This window comes from Corvus hawaiiensis, chromosome 8 (genome assembly GCF_020740725.1).
Source record: "Corvus hawaiiensis isolate bCorHaw1 chromosome 8, bCorHaw1.pri.cur, whole genome shotgun sequence".
NCBI lineage: Eukaryota > Metazoa > Chordata > Aves > Passeriformes > Corvidae > Corvus > Corvus hawaiiensis.
Genome location: NC_063220.1, coordinates 37,806,341 through 37,825,239, shown reverse-complemented (window position 1 = coordinate 37,825,239; position 18,899 = coordinate 37,806,341). Strand labels below are relative to the sequence as shown.

Genomic DNA, 18,899 nt, shown 5'->3' with positions numbered 1-18,899 from the left:
GCTTGAACCTCTTCACTGTGATGATTTCATTTTAAAATATCCTGGGAAGTCATTTAGATGTGAACAAGGCATGGAAAATGTTAGCCTGCTGGAGGACTTGGGAGAAAGATAACTGAAAACAGAAGTGAGAAACGGGGAAATTTCAGACTGTGGCTGCAACACCACAGCATTGAGGGATTTCATTTTTTCTTAAAAATATTATTATTATTACTACTTAAAAAAGAATTTTATGAGCCGCAGCCAATAAGGTTTGGCTATTTTATTTTCCCAAGTCTGTGTGAAAGTGAGCTTGAGCTCTCAGGAAAGAGGAAAAGCAGCCATGCCGCGACACAGAGAGGAATTTTGGTAGGGGCAGCGCGGACTTTCAGGAGCATGAACCAAACCACGCTCTTGCTGCTCGAGCTGCTTCCGAAGCAGCTGTTAAAACACGCTGGAAGATATCAAAGCAGCTCTAATTAACTTCCTGCTTCAGCCCTACTTCAAAGTGTTTCTGAGAGTTCTCAACCCCGAGCCTGTGCAGGGCAGTTTCTGAAGGAGAGCGGTTTGGGGCTCCTTCGCTGCCGACTCCAAACGCGCTAGAGATTCCCCAGTCTCTGGTTTTGTTTAAAAAGTGGGCAGAAAAAGGCCTCATCCATAAACCACTTTAACCCAGGGCATCACACGTCACAGGGGAGGAAAGCAGCAAAGCACCAAAGCAGTGGAATCCTTCCCTAAGCCATCACCTACCGATGGACGACCCAGACTGGCCCTTCCCAGGGATTCCAGCTCCATTTTACCTGCAAAGCTCAAAGCAGTTTGGGGTCTGTCCAGTTAGAGTCACAGAATCCCGGGATGGTGTGGGTTGGGATGCGCCTTAGACCCAAAGTTCCAGCCCTGGCACGGGCAGGGACACCTTCCACCCTCCCAGGGTGCTCCCTGTGCAGCCCAGCCCAGGACACTTCCAGGGATCCCAGGGCAGCCACAATTCCTTGCAGCGCCTTTCCTCACCCAGGGCCACCTCAAGCTCTGGAATGATGCTGAGTTTTGATCCAATCTCATTTTATTTTTCCCAGTCTTGAGACACATGCTCCTCTGTTTATTTACCCGTTTGTTTTGATCTTTTTTTCCTGCTCCAAGAGACATTTTCCCACACATCCACGTCTGCCTCCACTCTGACACGCCAGGATCTCCATCACCATCCACTTAAACTGCAAGGAGAGCAGCAATAGATTCCTCCTGTCCCTGCCTGCAGCTCTGCCTCGCTGCAGCCCCATCCCACACCACTCAGACCTACACAAACCCTTGCCACGCTTTGTTTGAAACATTTTATTCCCAGAAAAAAAAAAAAAAAAAAAAAGTTGTCACAGCCAAAAATAGAACGTTTTTCCGCTCTGAAGAACAAGCAGCAGCATTCCTGGGAATTCAGACAAATAGCATTGGTCAGGAGGCGCCTCACAGACACCAGCGACATCCCCGAGCTGCTCCGGTGTCCTGCGAGGAGGGAAAGTGTTTGGGATCCCTCTGCTCTCACTCTGTGGGATGAAATCAGAAGTGACGAGCCTGTGTCTGCCTCATGCTCCATGGGAAGGGGTGGCTGCTCTCCACAGGGACTTTTTAATTTATGGGGTTTTTTCATTTTAAGGAGAAAATGTCTCCTGACTAAAATCGGATGCTGTTTAGAGCACGAGCCTTCACTGAGCACAATCACCAACTCTGATATTTTTTACCAAGGGCTGCATTTTTGATTTCCTGTTAGGATTTAGACAGCATTTCACCTGGCTGTATGTTACCTGTAACAGTGGTTCTATACATAATAGTGAATAAAATTGCATATCGTTGTGAAACCGTGTTCAGTGGTTTGTGGAGAGGAGACACTCCAGGAAATTTTCAGAGAGCTTAAAATACCCAGTTGGATCACCATAGGTCCCCTCCAACTGAAAATGCTCAGTTCCAGTCAGTCACAAATCACCCAGTTTGGATTTCACTGGGAGCTGCTCTCAGTTTAATTGAATTTCTTTAGCAACATGGGCTTGGGTTACATCAAGGCAAATGGAGAGCCTCGTTTTCAAAGACATCTGTGGTGTTTGGGAGCCTTTGGGCTCTATTCTGAGAGGGAGAGGAGGGGCAAATCCCAAATTTCACCGACCCTCAGCCACACTGAAATCCCTCCAGGCAGACTTGGGTGCTGGGGAGCTGTACTGGAGACTTCATGACTGGAATGTGGGAAACCTCTGGCGTGATTTTGGGCAGAGCATCACCAGCACATGGCACAAAGATCACCCAGCAAAAGCCTCCCCTGGCAGCTGGGGAGGGGGGTAAAGGGGCACAGCCTCTAACCCAGCTGTGGGGGAGAGCTCCCACCTTTGAGCGCTGCCACATCCCCAGGGCAGGAGCAGGCTTGGAAACCACATCCCTCAGCAGGAGCTCTCCGTGTGGCTCAAGCAGACGTGCCTGGATAAGCCCCTGTGATTCCCAGCAGCAGCAGGTCCCCTCAGGCCGCTCTGTGGGGTTTAATTCCCCCGTAATCTCCTGCTGCATCAGCCCCCAGCCCTTCGGCTGCAGAGGCTGCTCTGCCGGCCCGCACACCCTGGACCCTCCTCATCTGAACTGAATTGGGAGTAAAAAGTCTACTGCCAGCCCTCTCTGGGAGGTGAAAGTACCTCCAAATACCTCCTGAAAAGATCTCCATTTACTGGGGGACAAAAAAGCTTCCTATTCCATTCAACAGACTTGTGGGCAGATTTTACAGCACAACCCGGAAGCTCGCTGCTATTAAACTCAACAGGTGAGGAATCTTTCCAGCTTAGGATTTATTTTTCTTTTGATGGGGGAAGACAAAAAAAAAAAAAAAAAAAAAAAAAAAAAAAAAAAAAAAAAAAAAAAAAAAATCACTGATTTGGCAACAGTTTCTCATGAGAAAACATCCATTTGAACAGGGATTTTCTGTGCAAGCAGCGGGGTCATTGGCAGAGTGTCACAGGGAGAGGAGGGCAGGAGAAAGAGCAAAAAAATTCAGCTCAGGGCACTTACTTAGGGTCTAACTCATTGAATTATTAATAATTATGTGCTACCAGGAAGCCAGCTAAATCAGAAAAGCAGGGAAAACTGCAAGGGGGAAGATGGGAAGGTGGAGAGGACGCCAGGCCTTGGGAACAAAACACCCTGCGGTGGGAGATCAGCGGCAGTGGGAAGTGGCTTCGCTCCTCGGCCTCTGCTGCCACACCAAGAAGGACAAACCCTGTGCTCACCAGGCACGTCCACGCAGGAGAGAGCCAGGCTGGCAGCATTTCCTATGGATTTAGGATTTGCTGTGGATCAGCACAGGTTTGAGGTCCACAGGGACTGGATTCAACCTCAAGTTTTCAGCGTTGGAGGAGGCTCCTGCTGTGAAAGCCCTTGGGTGAAAGCCAGGTCTCTGCCACCTCCAGGCTGAAATGCTCCAATATCAGCATATTTTGCCTCGGGAAATGAGAGAAAAAGCCTTTAAAAAGATGCTGTAGCTCAACCTGAGGGTGCAACTCCAGCTGGGGGAGGCTGAGCAGGTCAGATCACGGGGGTGCAGCTGACCACAACCCCAAAGGGATAAATATCGACACAAGGAGAGCGAGAGCAGCACACGGGGCACCGAGTGGCTCTGCTTTTATTCATTTGTGCTACAAAGGCTAAAGGAAAACAGGCTCTGTGAGACCACAGCTCAACCTGCGCCGAGCACGGCGGGGCCAAGGCACAAATCAGAGCGGGGACCACATCAGCTCGCGGTGAAAGACCACAGATCAGATAAAACGTCAGCTTCTGGCAGCAACTGGAACAGAAAAACAAGCTGGGGCCCTGGTGAGACACAGTGTCCAGCGACTGTAGCCTGTGCACACTCTGTTTGCCTGAGCATGGGGCACCTCTACGGACACAGAGAGGAAAATCCTCACTGGGGCTTTGCTTGGCAGCTGAGAACGGAGCACAAACATCACCCCTGTTTGAGACACCCCTGGCAGGGGGGGATTAACCCTTCCCCAGCCACCTGCACAGTGCCACAGCCACGCCTCGGTCCCAGGCCACCGGCACCCGGTGGCCCCCAGCAAGCAAAGGGAATAAAAGCCTGGGTCACCTCACAAATGCAGCGAAGACGGAGAAAACAGGTGAGCACCCACTGTCACGTGAGGTAAAGAACCATTCTGAGGCACAGCACTGCTGAAGCAGCTCATTAATTCAGAGTGCTCATTCAAGAGCACCTGTCTCCCAATTAAACTGCTTCATGGGCTTCAAAAAAAGGAAACACGTGCTGGAGATGCTGGAGATAGAAAGTGCTGACTTTGATCTCGTGATTTTCAACCCAACGCGCAGACCAGAGAGGAAAAGCGCTTCAGCGGTGAGCGCCAGGCAGCCGGGGCACGCACGGTGACACGGGCACCTGTGGCCATGGCCCACGCAGGGCTTGTGCCACCTAAAAACCCCTGGGAGAGCCATCCTCGCCCGTGTCACCACCAGAGCTCGGGTCACAAGGACAGTGATGCCAAACTGAGCTGCCTCTTGGGGAATGCAAAGCACGCACGGGTCCGGCGGCCACAGCTGCGCCACGAGGGACGAGGGGAAATCACCCCTGCTCCTAAAAGGGGGCTTCTGCATGGCAGAGAGCTCTGGAGATGGCTTTCCCCTGGGAGTGTTGCATTCAGGCTCGGAGAATTCAGCCTGGAGCTGTCTTTGCCAGAGATCTCCAGGAGGGCAAGCAAGGAGGAGAAGGAGGAGCGGGAGGAAGGACTGGCCTTCCTCTGCCTCTTCCAGCACAAGCGCTCGGAGTGGCCGGCTGAATTCAGGAGATGTTCCCTCAGTTCCCCACAGCACCTGTGAAACCCCTTGTCCGAAGAGGCAGAGGATGCCAAGAGTCTGTGCATCAGTTTGAGGGCGAAGGGGAGCAGTGCCCTGAGGACGAACGTGTGGGAGGTTGCTGAGTACACAGACCACTGCAGGTTCAGGAAGCCCCTGGCCACCAGCTGGTTCTGGTGAGAGGCTGGTCTCGGATGTGCATCTACTCACCCCTGAACGGTCACCTCCAGCCACAGGGCAGGGCACCCACTGCGGTGAGCCCGAGCGGTTGTGCGGATCCACAGATGTACGTTCAAGCTGTTACTCTTACGTTTGTAAGGCTTTACAGCAAGACACTGAGCTAAATAAAACCACAAAACCAACCACCCAAAGCAAGTAGGCAGCAGTGGGCCGTTGAGTTCCTCTCCTTCAGCTTTTCCTTCAGATGTTGTTATGTGGACATTCAGCTCCTTTTACCTCCCTCACACCTCCTTGTCCAGGCTTCTCACCTCTCCTCTTGCCTTTCCTTCTCCCTGCAGTTAAGCCAAGATTGCTTTGTCTGAAGGGCTTCAGCTCTTGGAAAAATCAGGAGGCATTAATCAAACGCTCTATTGTGCAACTATTTCCATCACTGAGTTGCATCTGGTCCCCGAGGTCTCTTAATTCTTCATTAAGAAAGTGCTTCATGTGGAAAGAGGCGAGAGAGGACTTGGGCAGCACTTCACAGGCTCTGCTGCGCACGGTTCCGCACGGTCGGAAACGAATCCCTGCGGCCCCACAAACAGATGTGCAGAGGAGCCCAGCACCCAGGGCTTTGTCACAAGGAAGGGACACAGCAGCAGCAGGGCCACCTCACGGCAGGGTGACGGGGAGGAGTCACCAGAGCTGCAGGTACAGAGCAGCAAAGCGAGAGCACACAGGTGTCTGAGCCCTGAGCACCGCTCCGGGGCTGAAACCGCGCAGGACCAGCCCAGCTCCCGTGCAAGCGCTGCAGGAAGTGGGCTGCTGTCTGAATAGCTCAGCTACAGATGAGCTGGGCACCGTGTTCCATCCCAAAAAGGTCATGAACTCTGTCTGAAAAATGCTTCTTTCAAAGGGAAGGCAGCTATTGAAGAGAGGACGCCAGGTCACGGCCACAAACACGTCAAAAGCACACCTTGAGCAACCTGACAGGGACAGGGAGGGGGGTTTTGGGCAGCACTTCTTGGCCAGCTCATGCCACAGCATCTGGATGAAGGTGCAGGTGCTGCCACAGGGTCCCCAGCTGCTCTCAGAGGACTGTCCTGTGCTTCACAGATCCCCAGATTATTTCCTTTCCCAGCCGTGCTGCTTAACCTGGTCCCTCTTTGGCCGGTGCGAGTGACTCCAGGGCACATCCATCCCGTGCTGCACCTGCCCACTTCCTTGCCAGGACCCACCTCAGGGGCAGCCTGAGGCTGTGTCCACCCATCCACCTCCTGCTGTTGTGAGCATGTTGCCAAATCCCTAAAAAACAAACCCTACCTTCCCAGAGGGGCCTGAAGTGCTGCCCTTGCACTGCTCTGAACTGAAGTGATCAAAGCTTCCTACTCTGAAGATTTTTTGCTACAAGGACAGGGAAGAAGAGGGATGAGAATGGATGGAGAGGGAAAACCTCTGCAAAGCACACGGGAGCTCCTGATCCCAGGGCTGGGACCTTCACCAAGGCGCTTTTGTGCAAAGCTTTTCCTTCCTTTCGGCACAAAAGAGACAAATTAAAAGCCAAGAGGGTGGACAAGCCGGGGTAAAAATAATCCCAACCCTCCTATTTAGCTTTTCATCATTGCTCTGTGTTTCTCAGCTCAGTGGTTCCCAGCTGCCTGCAGCCCTTTCCCTTTCCTGGGGGGCTGCAGCTCCTCCAGGAAGCCTCCAAGCCCCCAGCCCTCCCCACAGGCCTCAGCTGCAGGTTGGTTTGAAGGGTGCCCACCTGTGAGTGAGGGCTGAGCACCCCTGAACCTTCAGACACTCAAAAATCGTGGGCCAGAGCTGCTTTTCTGTACACTCGGAGCTCAGGAAAGATCCATGTCCTTCCCAAGCGCTGATATTCAGGGAAGAGGAATAACTCCTTCTTGTGCTGGTGAGCGGATGTTATCAGTCTCCCCTCACTGCAGCGTGATCTTTACCATCCTCCAATGCAAATTCCAACGTTTTCCTAAGCTGGTTGCAGTCCCAACTCCAGTCTGGAGCTGTCAGCCCCCCTGTTTCCATAGCTTCAAACACTTTTTAAAGCAAAGGATCCCCAAGCCAACCTCTCAAACGCATCTCCCGCCCTCCAGATGCCTCTCAGACACCTCTCATCAGCTGTTTCATCCCATCCTTGCAAAACCCCAGCAAGTCTGTATAAACATGTGCCATCACCCCTTTCCTCACAAGTTCCATGCCTCCACCCACGAGGTTTCTCTCTCCCATTACCAAATCCTGCTTTACATTACAGCCTTTGCCGCCTTCTCCTCCAAAGTCATTAATTTCCATTTAAAAGGCTCATTCCTGCACAGATTTCCATGACAGAATCCTTCCCGTTTCCTTCTGCCATTTTCCTCCTGCCACAGAAACGTTCCAGAGGATGGGGCAGCCCTGATCTCTCTGTCCAGGGGGCTGGAATGCCTCAACCCAGCACTCCCCAGCTGCTTTCAGCCTCTTCCAAACCCCACATAACATCCACACTGCAATTATTTTGTCAAAGGCCAAAAAAACACCAGTAGGGCCTGAAGCAGCCTGAATTATACAAAGGGCATTTTAAAGCACAGGGCTCAGCCTCTGAAATACCCCCTTTTATCAGCTTAAAGCTCCTCTGTGAACAGGAGGTCACGAAGGCCAAGTGCCACCGACCTCAGGGCTTAGCGATGGGGCACAAAGTAAATTACCAAGCACAGGAGCCCCCCAAAATTAAAAATAAACCCCACTAAGGCATTTTTTCTGTTTCTGTAGCCAGTACAGCCCATGTAGCAACACTTGCACCTGGAAAGCGCAGCCCAGCGGTTCGTGAGCAAGCGTTTTTCATTCAGGTTGCTCATCACAAGTCCAGCCCATGCGCTCATCGTTCCCATCAGGCCAGACAAACTCACCCAGGTTCGTGCAGAGCACCAGGAGCTCACCAAGGCAAGCACACCTGCTGAACTTGCACAGCCCTGATGTTTCTCAGAGCTGTTCTTCTTAAAAAAAATTTTAAAAGCAACCTAAAAGTGTTTCTCCTTGCTGTACCTTCAGACTAAAGCTTGGTATAAAAAACAAACAAACAAACAGACAAACAAACAAAAAGCCCAGGCAGAAAATAATTACCTGTCCTATAATGCAACACAGAGCAGTGGCTGAAAAGTTTGGAAGCACAGAAGAAAAGTGGGGAATGAGAAGAAACACATGGTAAAGCAATGAAACACCGTAAAAAAAGCCCAGCTAGAAAAAGTCTCAAAGAACAGGGAGCAAAAGGCAAAGAAACACAGTAAGGGTTTTTATTTCAGTGGGCCCATCCGTTCAAAATAAAGGGATTTTCTCATCTTCCTGGCACAGGATTGTATGGAAAAAAAAAAAAAAAAGGGAGCAGAGTTACCAGGAACAGGTGTGGAAAGATGGGGTTTGAGAAAATACCAAAGAATGAGGGTGAGAAGAAGCCAGAGAAGCAATTCGTGCTCTGGTTTTGAGCAGACACTGAGCTGACTCCTTTTTTGACCTCCCTCCCTCTGTATCAAGTCTCAGTCCATAGGAATGGTTTGTTGGGCTTTTTTCTTTCAGTCCAGCTCCCAGTGCACCCAGGTCACCTCAGGGAATCTGGTCAGACCAACACAAACATCATCACTGGCAGACGCCATCACTCCCTTTGGAGCCAACCGACTGCAGCAAACACAGCTTAAAATTCCCCTCCCAGCATCACTCCTTTTTAAAAGAGTGCAGTGTAGAACTCTGCTGCAGCTTGAAAAGAAGACAAATTAATTATTAACCACCCCTCTGTGGCTGCCTGGAGAGGGAGCTGAACGAACTGAGCTGCTGCTCCCTGCTGATGCCAGAGGCTTGGAAAGCTCAGCCAGGCAGGCCCTGGAGCTGGAGAGTGCTCAGGGGACACGGAAACCCCAGGTGTGGGGATGGAGCACGGGGACTGTCCGCTGTGCTGGCACCCAGCACCTCCCTGGGAAGCTCTGTCACACATTGGTCACCAGAGCGGAAAAAATGAGCAGTTTTGCCCAGAAACCACCTTTAGCTGCTGAGGGCTGGGCCATGGGACTTCCAGTCAACGGGACAAGAGTGTGCAAGTCAAATACAATCCTCTGCCCACGGCGCTTCTCAGCTGTCTCCAGAGCAGAATCCGAGCCCCAGTGTCCAGCCTGGCCTTGGGCACTGCCAGGGATCCAGGGGCAGCCCCAGCTGCTCTGGGCACCCTGTGCCAGGGCCTGCCCACCCTGCCAGGGAACAATTCCTTCCCAATATCCCATCCAGCCCTGCCCTCTGGCACTGGGAAGCCATTCCCTGGGTCCTGGCCCTCCAGCCCTTGTCAAGAGTCTCTCTCCACGTTTCCTGTAGCTCCTCAGGCGCTGGGGACAGGCACCTTCCTGTGTGGTTTAATGGCCCAGGAGGTGCCCCTGCCCCTCGGCAGGTTTGATACCCCTGCAATTCCACTGCCACCCTGGCTCGAACCTCTGAACACACCAGGCTTTGGAGCTGCAGCTCCCTCAAAATCCCGGGAGGCACAAGGAGCACCCTTGGCTCCAAGCACCACACTCCAAGTTCCACAGCTTCACAAGCACAACATTTCAGCTGTTTGCCGGGCTCAGAACACTGCAATAAAACACCCACACGGTGACAAGAATGAGACTTTAATCAGTTTTAAGTGGAGTTTTAACACTAAGAGATAAAGGGTTGTTAAACACAATAACAAACGGACATCTGATTTGTATGAGGCATTATCCTGTACATGTCATACTTGGTTTTTGTGTATTCTCAGTTACACACAGAGCCACTGTTGCACAGCACAATAGTATTTGAAGAGGCTGAATCAGAGTAAGGCTGCTTAACAGACTGATTTTTTTTTTTTCTTTTAGTATCTATATATATATATGCTATATGAAAACAGACTGGAAATTTGAACTGGCAGAGAAAGGCAGCTCTGCCAAACGCTGTAGTTAGAGCCCCTTTTAGTGCACAGTCCCACCCCATCCATCTGCATGCACGACACTTTCCAACAGTATTGAGAAGGTAAACGAGGCACTTCGTGGCAACCACAGGCATCGTTAACATATTGCACACATTTGCTAGGACTAAACATGGAACTTGCACACCAGCATCCTCTTTTTGGGTTATTTTAAGGGCTTGTTTTTGGAATTTGGAAAGCTGATTTTGATGCTGCATGTAAACTCCAGCTTACAATGTGTGCCCTGGGGAGGAATCTGGAGGCCGACTGGCACAGCTGCCCTGGAGGAGCTGTGGCAAGGATTTTCACTGGGGCTGCCCGAGCCCAGGGGATGCTTCAGGGCCTAAGAGTGAAGCTCTTCCCAAAGTGATGCCTTCAAGTAGTTTCAGACGTGTAAGCTCTTGCACATCCCAACAGGCTGAAGCGTACAGTCCGGAAACTCAAGGAAAGATTACCTACAGAATGCAGCTCAAGCTAATTATGAATACTGTCATAAATAAAGTTTTAATAAGGACTCAAAAACCTTTCAGTCATAGCAATTCTTGTCAACTTCTATGGGGGTGGTAACTGAAATAAAGTATAGGAGAGTATGTATAATATATATTTATATATATAATATATATATAATGCCATTTTTCCATTTCCAATGACTACACCATAAAATGTAAGCAAGGCTTCTCAAAGACGTCGAAACATTAAAAAAAAAAAAAAAAAAAAAAAAAAAAAAAAAATCGAAACCCTCATTCCAACCTTCACATTCCAAAGGAAAATTAACAGTGCAAAAGCCCATCCTTGCGTCCTGATTCCCGATCCGGCGTCACCGACTGGAACTGCACCATCCAATCCTGATTATCCAAAGTGGGACACGCAGCAGTGCCAAGATCCCAATACTATCCAAGCAGGAACAGTTTGGTTTATTAAGCCAACACAATTTTCAACTGTTACAAACCAGACAGGGTGAAACATGATTGGAAGGGTAAGAGTTAAAATTCCTGTTCCCAAGGGAAAACCACCTCCTGCTCATCACAATGAGCACTGAACCTTGATCCACTGAAGTCTAATTAAACCTGTAAGTCAGAATGTATTACCAGCTTTGTTAGAAGTTAGAATCATGATTCTGAGGAGCAGAATTGACCAACAGAAACCAGATAAGAAAATTTTTAAAAAAAAGCCCTTTACACCTTGGTTTACCAATTGTAATTAGTGGAAGTCCTGCCTTGTCTCGTTCAAATTCCAACCATTAATGCTGCTGCACAGGGCTCTGACAGATCCCATTCATAATTCTGGCTGAGAACACAGCTCATGAACTTCCATGTCAGCACCGAGAAGTTAATTAAGCAGGGGGATGTGTGTACTGCATCCTAAAAAGAGCATCAATTTGGGGTCAGCTGTTCATGGCCCACTTTGAGGGGCCCATTTTGGCAGTGACTTCACATCTGGATGCACCAGCAGCTGGACTCCTGAGTCACCTCAGGCTGGGCACGACAATTGTCCAGCAGAAGCCAACCTCAAGCCCTACCCAGCCTTGGCTATTTGTGTGAACAAATAACCCAACGCTGCCCCTTGGTTCAGAAAACCAATTTGTTGGGTGGTTTGTGGGGTTGCTGTTTATAGCAATGTATTTGGGACAAGTTCTGCTTTTTAATCTTCATTTACACAGCGCTGAGAATTTACTGCAACACTGGTTTCCTCTCTCTGGTGTGTAATGTCCGTTTTTTAAACGTTGCAGGTAATGATATTCAAGTAAAATTCCCTAACAGTTAATGACATTAAAAAAAAAAAAAAAAAAGTGTGCAAAACTGCAAAACTCACTGTAATAGAATGTGTAAGGTCAAAGGGGTGGAACGGCTGACAGAGGTTTGATTGAATAAATGCATCAGAAATCTTCAAAACAAACACTAACCTGGAGAATCTCCAATGACATTTCCTGTGCACCATTACAAAATCTTTTTATATTCATGAGAGAGAGAAGGAAAAAAAAAAAAAAAAAAAAAAAAAAAAAAAAAAAAAAAAAGCTTGCAAGGCAGCACATGAAGTATTCACAGCAGGAATATGATTGAAAAACTACTGATATAAATGTAAGATGTTGACTGATGTTTTTGCACTAAGAGCATCTGACTTTTAGCACTGGCCTTGATTACACAGGAGATGGAGCAGCCATTACAATTCAGAAAAAAACCCCAATAAATCATTGTCAAATTTTGGAACCATTTGTTTCAAGCTCTTACTTTAGTTGATAGCCTCCACATTTGTATGGTTAAGTCATTGTTGCTGTGTTTCCTTTTGTTTTTTGTTTTCTCGTGACCCCAATTCCTTGTCTCCCTTCATTTCGCGGGTCTCGCGGGTGTCGTGAAGGTTCATTCCTGTACCCCTAGACAGAATCACTCCCTCTAGCTGCCTTTTCTAGCACCATTACACTTAAAAAAAATGAAAAATGCACAAACAACAAGCAGTGACAGCGGCGACTCCTCACCCATTGTCCCGGATGAATTAGGGCAGCATGCTGAGGAAAGGTGCATGGAACAGCCGGATATGGTACACAGGCCACGCTCCTTTCCGAGCATCACCTTCCAGCCCCATCCAAAAAACATGCATTAGAATGTAGGAAAAAACCTTCTAGAGACATCTCTTAGCCAACTGCAGACTTTTCTGTTGCCACACGAGTGCAAAAAAAGGGGCAGGATGTGAACCTGGAAATTTTTTTTTTTTTTCGGTTTTTGAAACTTCGTTTGGTGACAGAACACAAAAGGAAAAATTCCTACGCATACACATTAGGTCTGTCTCCACTTTTATAAAACTGGAATAAAATGGGAAAGTGCCATGTTTATAGTTCCTAATTGAAGTTTTAATGTCCTTTGACACAAAAAGGTATATACATATAAGAGCTACGTAACCTTTCTTTTTCCCCCCCGACTGGACAAGTGTCAAGCCCTGTAGATTTATAGGGCAAAACAAGATTGGTCAGGAAAGAATTGTTCCTATAATTGGTAATCTGACACTATGTCCTTTTGCCATTTAGAAAGGTCCTTGTTTTTTTTCAGTTTATTCAAGTTTGTTTCTCTTCATGGTTGGTTCTTTTTGTATGGTTTTTTTTTTTTATCTCTGATAAAAAAAATATTCAGACTTTTGTAATCTGCGTATGCTGATCTTCATCAAAAGGTTCATTCTCTGGATCAGAGTCAGTGGTGTCAGAGTATCTATAATGATCAGGTTCATTGTCACTAACATCTGGTGTTACAGAAGTTGAACTGCTAGCCTCTGGGTTTGATGGCTCTTCTACTGTTTTTGTGAAAAATAGCTTCACCTGAGGAAGGAAAGAACAGCATTTAAAAAGGGAACCTGGACTTCAACTGAGCACAGGCAACAAAGCAATTTTTAACAGCACAGCTCCTTCACTACCCTGAGTCCAGTGCTCCTCTCTCCAGAGAGAGGTTTGCCAGCCTCTCAATACCACCCCTGGCAAAGCAGCAGGATTTTCCAGCCCAGCTGCAGGAGCTGTGTCTGGCTGAGTGCTCAGGTGCTCCTGAGCTGCAGCAGCAGGACATCCCAGCACACCAGGCCATGCCACCACCCTCCTGCCTTCCACACCTCCCAGAGCACCAGGAGGTTACATCCAGGGCACACAGGAGAGAACAAAACACCCTCTAATGGGTGACTCATGTGTGGGAAGTCTGATCCAAGCAATGTTCCAAGCAGCTACGACCATTACCTTCAAATGAGCACTGGCTCACCTTTTATGAGCAAGTTAGAAAATGCTGAAATTCTTACAAATGCCTTTTTCACGTTTAAAACACTGCTGGCAATGGCTCATATTCCTCAAAGCTGAGCTGCCAGGGTAAGGTCTTCCCAGAATCACAGACAGCTGGGGTTGAAGGCACCTCTGGAGATGATCCAGTCCAACCCTTGCCAAGGCAGGGTCACCTGACACAGGAGCACTTCCAGGTGGGCTTGGGATGTCTCCAGAGAGGGAGACTCCAGGCCCCCCTGGGCAGCTGTGCCAGGGCTCTGCCACCCTCATGGAAAGAAGTTCTTCCTCACGTTGAGGTGGAACTCGTTGTGTTTTAGTTTATGGCCTTTGCTTCTCATCCTGTCACTGAGCAGAGCCTGGCACCCTCCTCTGACACCCCCTGGAGAGATTTGTGCGGGTTGATGGGATCCCCTGTCAGCCTTCCCTTCTCCAGCCTGACCAGGCCCAGCTCCCACAGCCTCTCCTCATCAGGGAGATGCTCCAGACCCCAAATCACTCTTGTGGCCCTCTCTGCTTCCCATGAAACAAGCACTGCTGCAAATCAGCTCAGGAGTTCAGGGTCACCAGCCCAGAGCTCCGGCAATGCAGCTGCAACAGGGAAGATGCCACCTGGTCACTGGCTCTCCTACACCTCTGATGGCTTTGATAAACACCTGGAACAACCTGAAGACTTCAACCCCAGCCTCTCAGTGTCCATTAGCTCCCCAAAAAGCAGATAAAAGTACAAAGCTCAAAGCTTTGCTAAGTGATGGCAATACCAACACATGGACTTGGCTTCTACACAGCAGTTTCACATGGTCCCTCCCAAAGGCAAGACAAACAAATCATGCAGCTTTTCAGCTTTGTTCACACATAAAATATACTGACCTTGAAGTTTGGAGAGAAGTATCTGTTGGCTTTGTCTTTATTTGCTTTGTCTAGATCGTTTTTTGTTAATGTAAGGATTAAATATTCCTTATCATTATCTGAGCGCTCTGTACTGAAAATACCATCAAGTTCCTGATCTGCAACTAGACTTCCATTTTCTACTTTGTCTGAATTTTCATCCAGTCCTATGAAGAATGTATTTACCCAAAAGTGAAACATTTTGTCCTGGGGGAGGAAGAACACAGAAAACAAGCTTGCTTTAGTATTCACTAATGGCACGTTAATTAGACTGCTATCAGCATCTGGTCAAACCAAATCTGTAATATCAGGCAAAACCTGGCTGGACAACAGTACATCATTTGTTACATTGCATGCAAAGACATTTTCACCACATCTCCTGGACAACACACAAAAATCTGCGTTAATCGACCTCAATTTTAACCAATTAAGCTTTTAGAAGACACTTATCGTGAGCTGGGCTTAAAACTATCATACCTGCAATAAAAGCAGATGATAATAAATAAACTAAAACTCGCAAGGCATAAACAGATTTTTTTTTTGCTCACACCTTGCCAAGCAATCCCTAAACCCAGCAGAGACAACATGTGTGAACCAGCTGAGATGAGTAATATTGAATCTCCCCTGTAACAGAAAGCTTTTCTTACTTTTATACAGAGACAGCAACAATTGAGCAAAACCACAAATCCACTACTCTAGTAATGGATTCACTGCTGCTGTGCTGAGATGCTCTCGCCCAGTCAGCCCTGTGCTGAGCCCCACCAAGGGAAGGCAGCCCCAGTGCCTGCTGCCCTGCCACTCAGCAGGAAGTCTTCAGGGGGCAGCCGAGGCAGAGACAGCTGAAGGACACTCAGCTGAAGCAGAACTTGACAGACGAGCATCAGCAGTTTGATTCTCCGCTCTGCCACAGCTCCAGCTGTACCACGAGGCAGGACACCCCTGTACCAGAGATCCTGAAGGCTCTGGAGAGAGGCAGCCTTCTGCCAGCCAAGAGCTGATGTTTCCAAGGTCAGCTCTCCTTGGCAGGCTGGCCCTGACTCGCACACCAGGCACCTCTCCAGCTGACCCTGAGCTACAGATGACATCTCCTGTTTGCCTCTGATTTGGCTTTTCAGGCCAAAGATCCAAGATGCAAATGGCCACTTCTTCCCACAATGGTCAGTATTCCTGCACTCCTGCTGAAGCTGCAGGGAAGTGACCCATTCCAGAAGCTAACATTCCTCGGTATTACACAGGACCAGAACACAAACTCACTCCTTCTGAGCTAACTTACATATTTTGGTTTACCAGGGAGATCTAATTCCAATTTCTTACTGGAAAATCCACGTCCTGCCCTATCTTCCTATTCATCCCTGCTGGTAAGGAAGCGGGGGGGAAGTCAGAGGTGGAACAGAAGTGGTTCCAGTGTGTGTGACACGAGCAGGCCCTCCTGCTGAAGGCAGTCTGGCAGCAGCAAAATACCACAGCATTTTCCTGAGCCGGGGAGAAGGGGGCAGGGAAGAGCTGGACTATTGCTTAACTCCCACTCATCCTCCTCACTAATTTATTCAAACAAGAGACTGGGAACCCCCAAGTGTCCCTCTCCACCAAAGGTCAGACTGATTTTCAGTATTTTAGGCAAAGCCTACAAAACCACTTCCGGCTTGTCTGCATTTCTGCAAGCACCTGAGAGTCCCCCGACCTGCAAGGAAGGGCAACAACCAAAGGAAGTTAAAAATCCAGGCAGGAACACTTCTGGTAGTGGAGTTCTCCACTTCACCACGTGCCTCTCTCTCCAGCACTTTGGGAATCAAGTTCATCTAGCAAATGCACATGCTGTACTTAGAGTTGTCTGGGGAGTCTAACAGATGCTTCCCACTGCCACTGACTCCCTTCAAGCCATCCCATCTCTGAAGAAGCCTTGTTGGAGCCCATCCACGGCAGGCAGCAGTTGGCAGGTTCTTGCCAGGCCCTGCTTACACACTTCACACCCTCCTCTCTCCCCAGGAACAGCCTTAGAAATGCCCTGCCTGGGTCTGGAAGTGGAGGATGAATACCCTGGGTTCACTCTGCTGATGTCTCTCTCCCAAAGGAAGAGGCAGCAGACAAAATCCCTGTGAAGACATCCTCAGGTTACCCCCATCGAGGCTCCTCACCCACAGTGAGTCCCTCAGAAGAGAATCCAAGGAGATGAGATGTTTATTCCTCTTCATACTGAAGGACCTGCTCAGGTCAAAACAGAGACAAACATCAGCTTTCCTGCCGAAAACTGCTCTGGTGCTGGACCAGTGTCAGCTCCAGGGAAGGGAGGACACGCTGCAGGGGATGGATGGAGGGATGGGTGGAGGGATGGAGGGATGGCTCCTGTCACCAGTGGGGAAAGCAGAGCCAAAGAGAAAGAGGCCACTGGATGGGAATCATTGCCAGCAGAAGCAGAAGGCACAGTTTTGTTGTGCCTCGCCTTCAGCTCCATGAGGTGGAGAACCAGGAAGGACTTCGTTGGCACTTTAGGGCCTGGGGGGGACTCAGCTTCAGGGATAGGGGCTGACAGACAATGAGCCTCTCACTAGACAGCTTTTAATCTGTGTTCCTTGGGATAAATTTGCAGAGGTCTTGAGGGACTCAAACTAAACAATACAACTCAGCTGAGCTGGTCATTTCTCCTTTTATCTCCCTCCAGCGTCTTAAAGCAAGTTATTTTCCTTTCCTTCCCACTACACAACTTAATTAGCCTAATAAACTGAGTTCATGGGTCTTAGAACATGGCACGGCCACTCAAATTGAGGGAAGACTTGGAATTAGCTCTTAAGGCTGATAACTGTGTCACTGTTTTCACTGAAGAGCAAATCCATTATTCAAAGTGAGGATTCAGCTAAAGCGTCAGGATCCAAGATATTTCATGGGAGACAAGGAAGAAAGATGATGTAATATGGGCCAAAGACAGGAATTTCAAAAATCAAGGCACGAACTGAACTCAGGCTTTATATAGCAAATCAAAATACCAGACCCAAGTGCTCACATAACACAAGTTAATGAATAGACTTCTGAAAAAAAAAAAAAGTATTAAGAGACTGTTTTTCAATGTGTTTAGCTTCACTTCCAGTTACATCACAGACATCTGTCTTAAAAAAAAAATAAACCACAGATGTACTTCTTCCCATAACCAAATCTGTGCCATAAATCTCCAGTGCAGTATCAGATGAGGCAGAGGCTGATTTAATCCCACAATTCTGACAAACAGTGCTTGTCCCTACCTCGTGCAGTTTCTCAGACTGACAGAAAAACATCCTCCACTCTAGAGCTGGTCTCTAACTGCAGACTGAGATCCAAATCCAAGATTTAAGCCATCAATCAGGAGCTCCCGTGCCCTCCTGGGAGCTTAACTTCTGCAGAGTGATCTACAGGCACCCCCAGGCACGCTGCAGCACCTGCTGAGGGCTTTGGAGATGCTCTCCAAGAATGGAGATCATGGCTCAGCCTGTTCCCTAGGCCCGCTTGATGGAACTTCCTGTACAATTTTCAGATCAACACTGAATCTTCTGACATTTTCAGAGTTCATTCCTCAGCGTTTGCTGAACAGCAACTGCCCAAAGCCTTGTTGAACTCTGCAGCAGAACTGATCTTGAGACTCGAGAGATGAAACGTAACCGCTCAAACAATGCTGTCAGCCCTCCTATGCTGGAGTCTCGGGATAAACCACCAGTGACTCTCACAAATTATACCCACATCAACATTTCCCTCTCATCTGTACTGGGAGGACTCCCAAAAAAAGGTCTCCTTCACCCCCAGGCTCTGGAGGCAGGAGGATAAGGAGATTTCTGTATTATTTTTAAACAGATTCTCATTGAACCGAGTGATCTAAGGATACTCTGAAATACTTTCAGATTATCACGTCAACATCAGTAACTGGAAGAAAAAGGCTTTGCAGAGATCCATGGAAGCAAAACTAGAGTGACTACAGCAGCAGTCTGAGATGGAAGAACAGTCAAGCTACAAAAAAAAAAAAGCCATGCTCAAAAAAAAATTCCCCCCAATTACTAACTTCTACCCATCAGAAATTCATACACAGTCACTGCACTTGAGCCTCAAGCCATTTTGTTCTCATGTGGGCATGCATTTTGTTCTTGAAAGGAAGCAGCTACAGCTCACTAAAGAAAGAGTCTGAGAATAAAGTAAACAACTTGATTAGACAAGAAAAGACCAAGAGCTGTGGACTTCCTAACTGATGCCAGGTGGCAGAAACTATGGAAAGACTGAAACTTTTCCAAGGCAGTCAGCCCTGTACCAATATCCCAGTGGCACCAGTGGTCCTGTGGCTGAGGTCAGCTCCCAAAAGCCACTGAATTTGCTTAAATTAACTTTTGCCATTAAAAG

General features: G+C 48.4%; 1 protein-coding gene across 1 annotated transcript in view; it reads right to left on the bottom strand.

Annotated features, from left to right (window-relative positions):
* Window positions 1–9,583: 9,583 nt before the first annotated feature.
* Window positions 9,584–18,899, bottom strand: part of PTEN (phosphatase and tensin homolog) — a 49,568-nt gene continuing 40,252 nt past the window's right edge. Inside the window, exons 8-9 of the mRNA XM_048310931.1 lie at window positions 14,529–14,753; window positions 9,584–13,217 (exon numbers count right to left, since the gene is read on the bottom strand). Coding sequence (XP_048166888.1) covers window positions 13,032–13,217; window positions 14,529–14,753 — 411 coding nt within the window. The 3' untranslated portion in view covers window positions 9,584–13,031. The remainder of the gene's footprint in view (window positions 13,218–14,528; window positions 14,754–18,899) is intronic.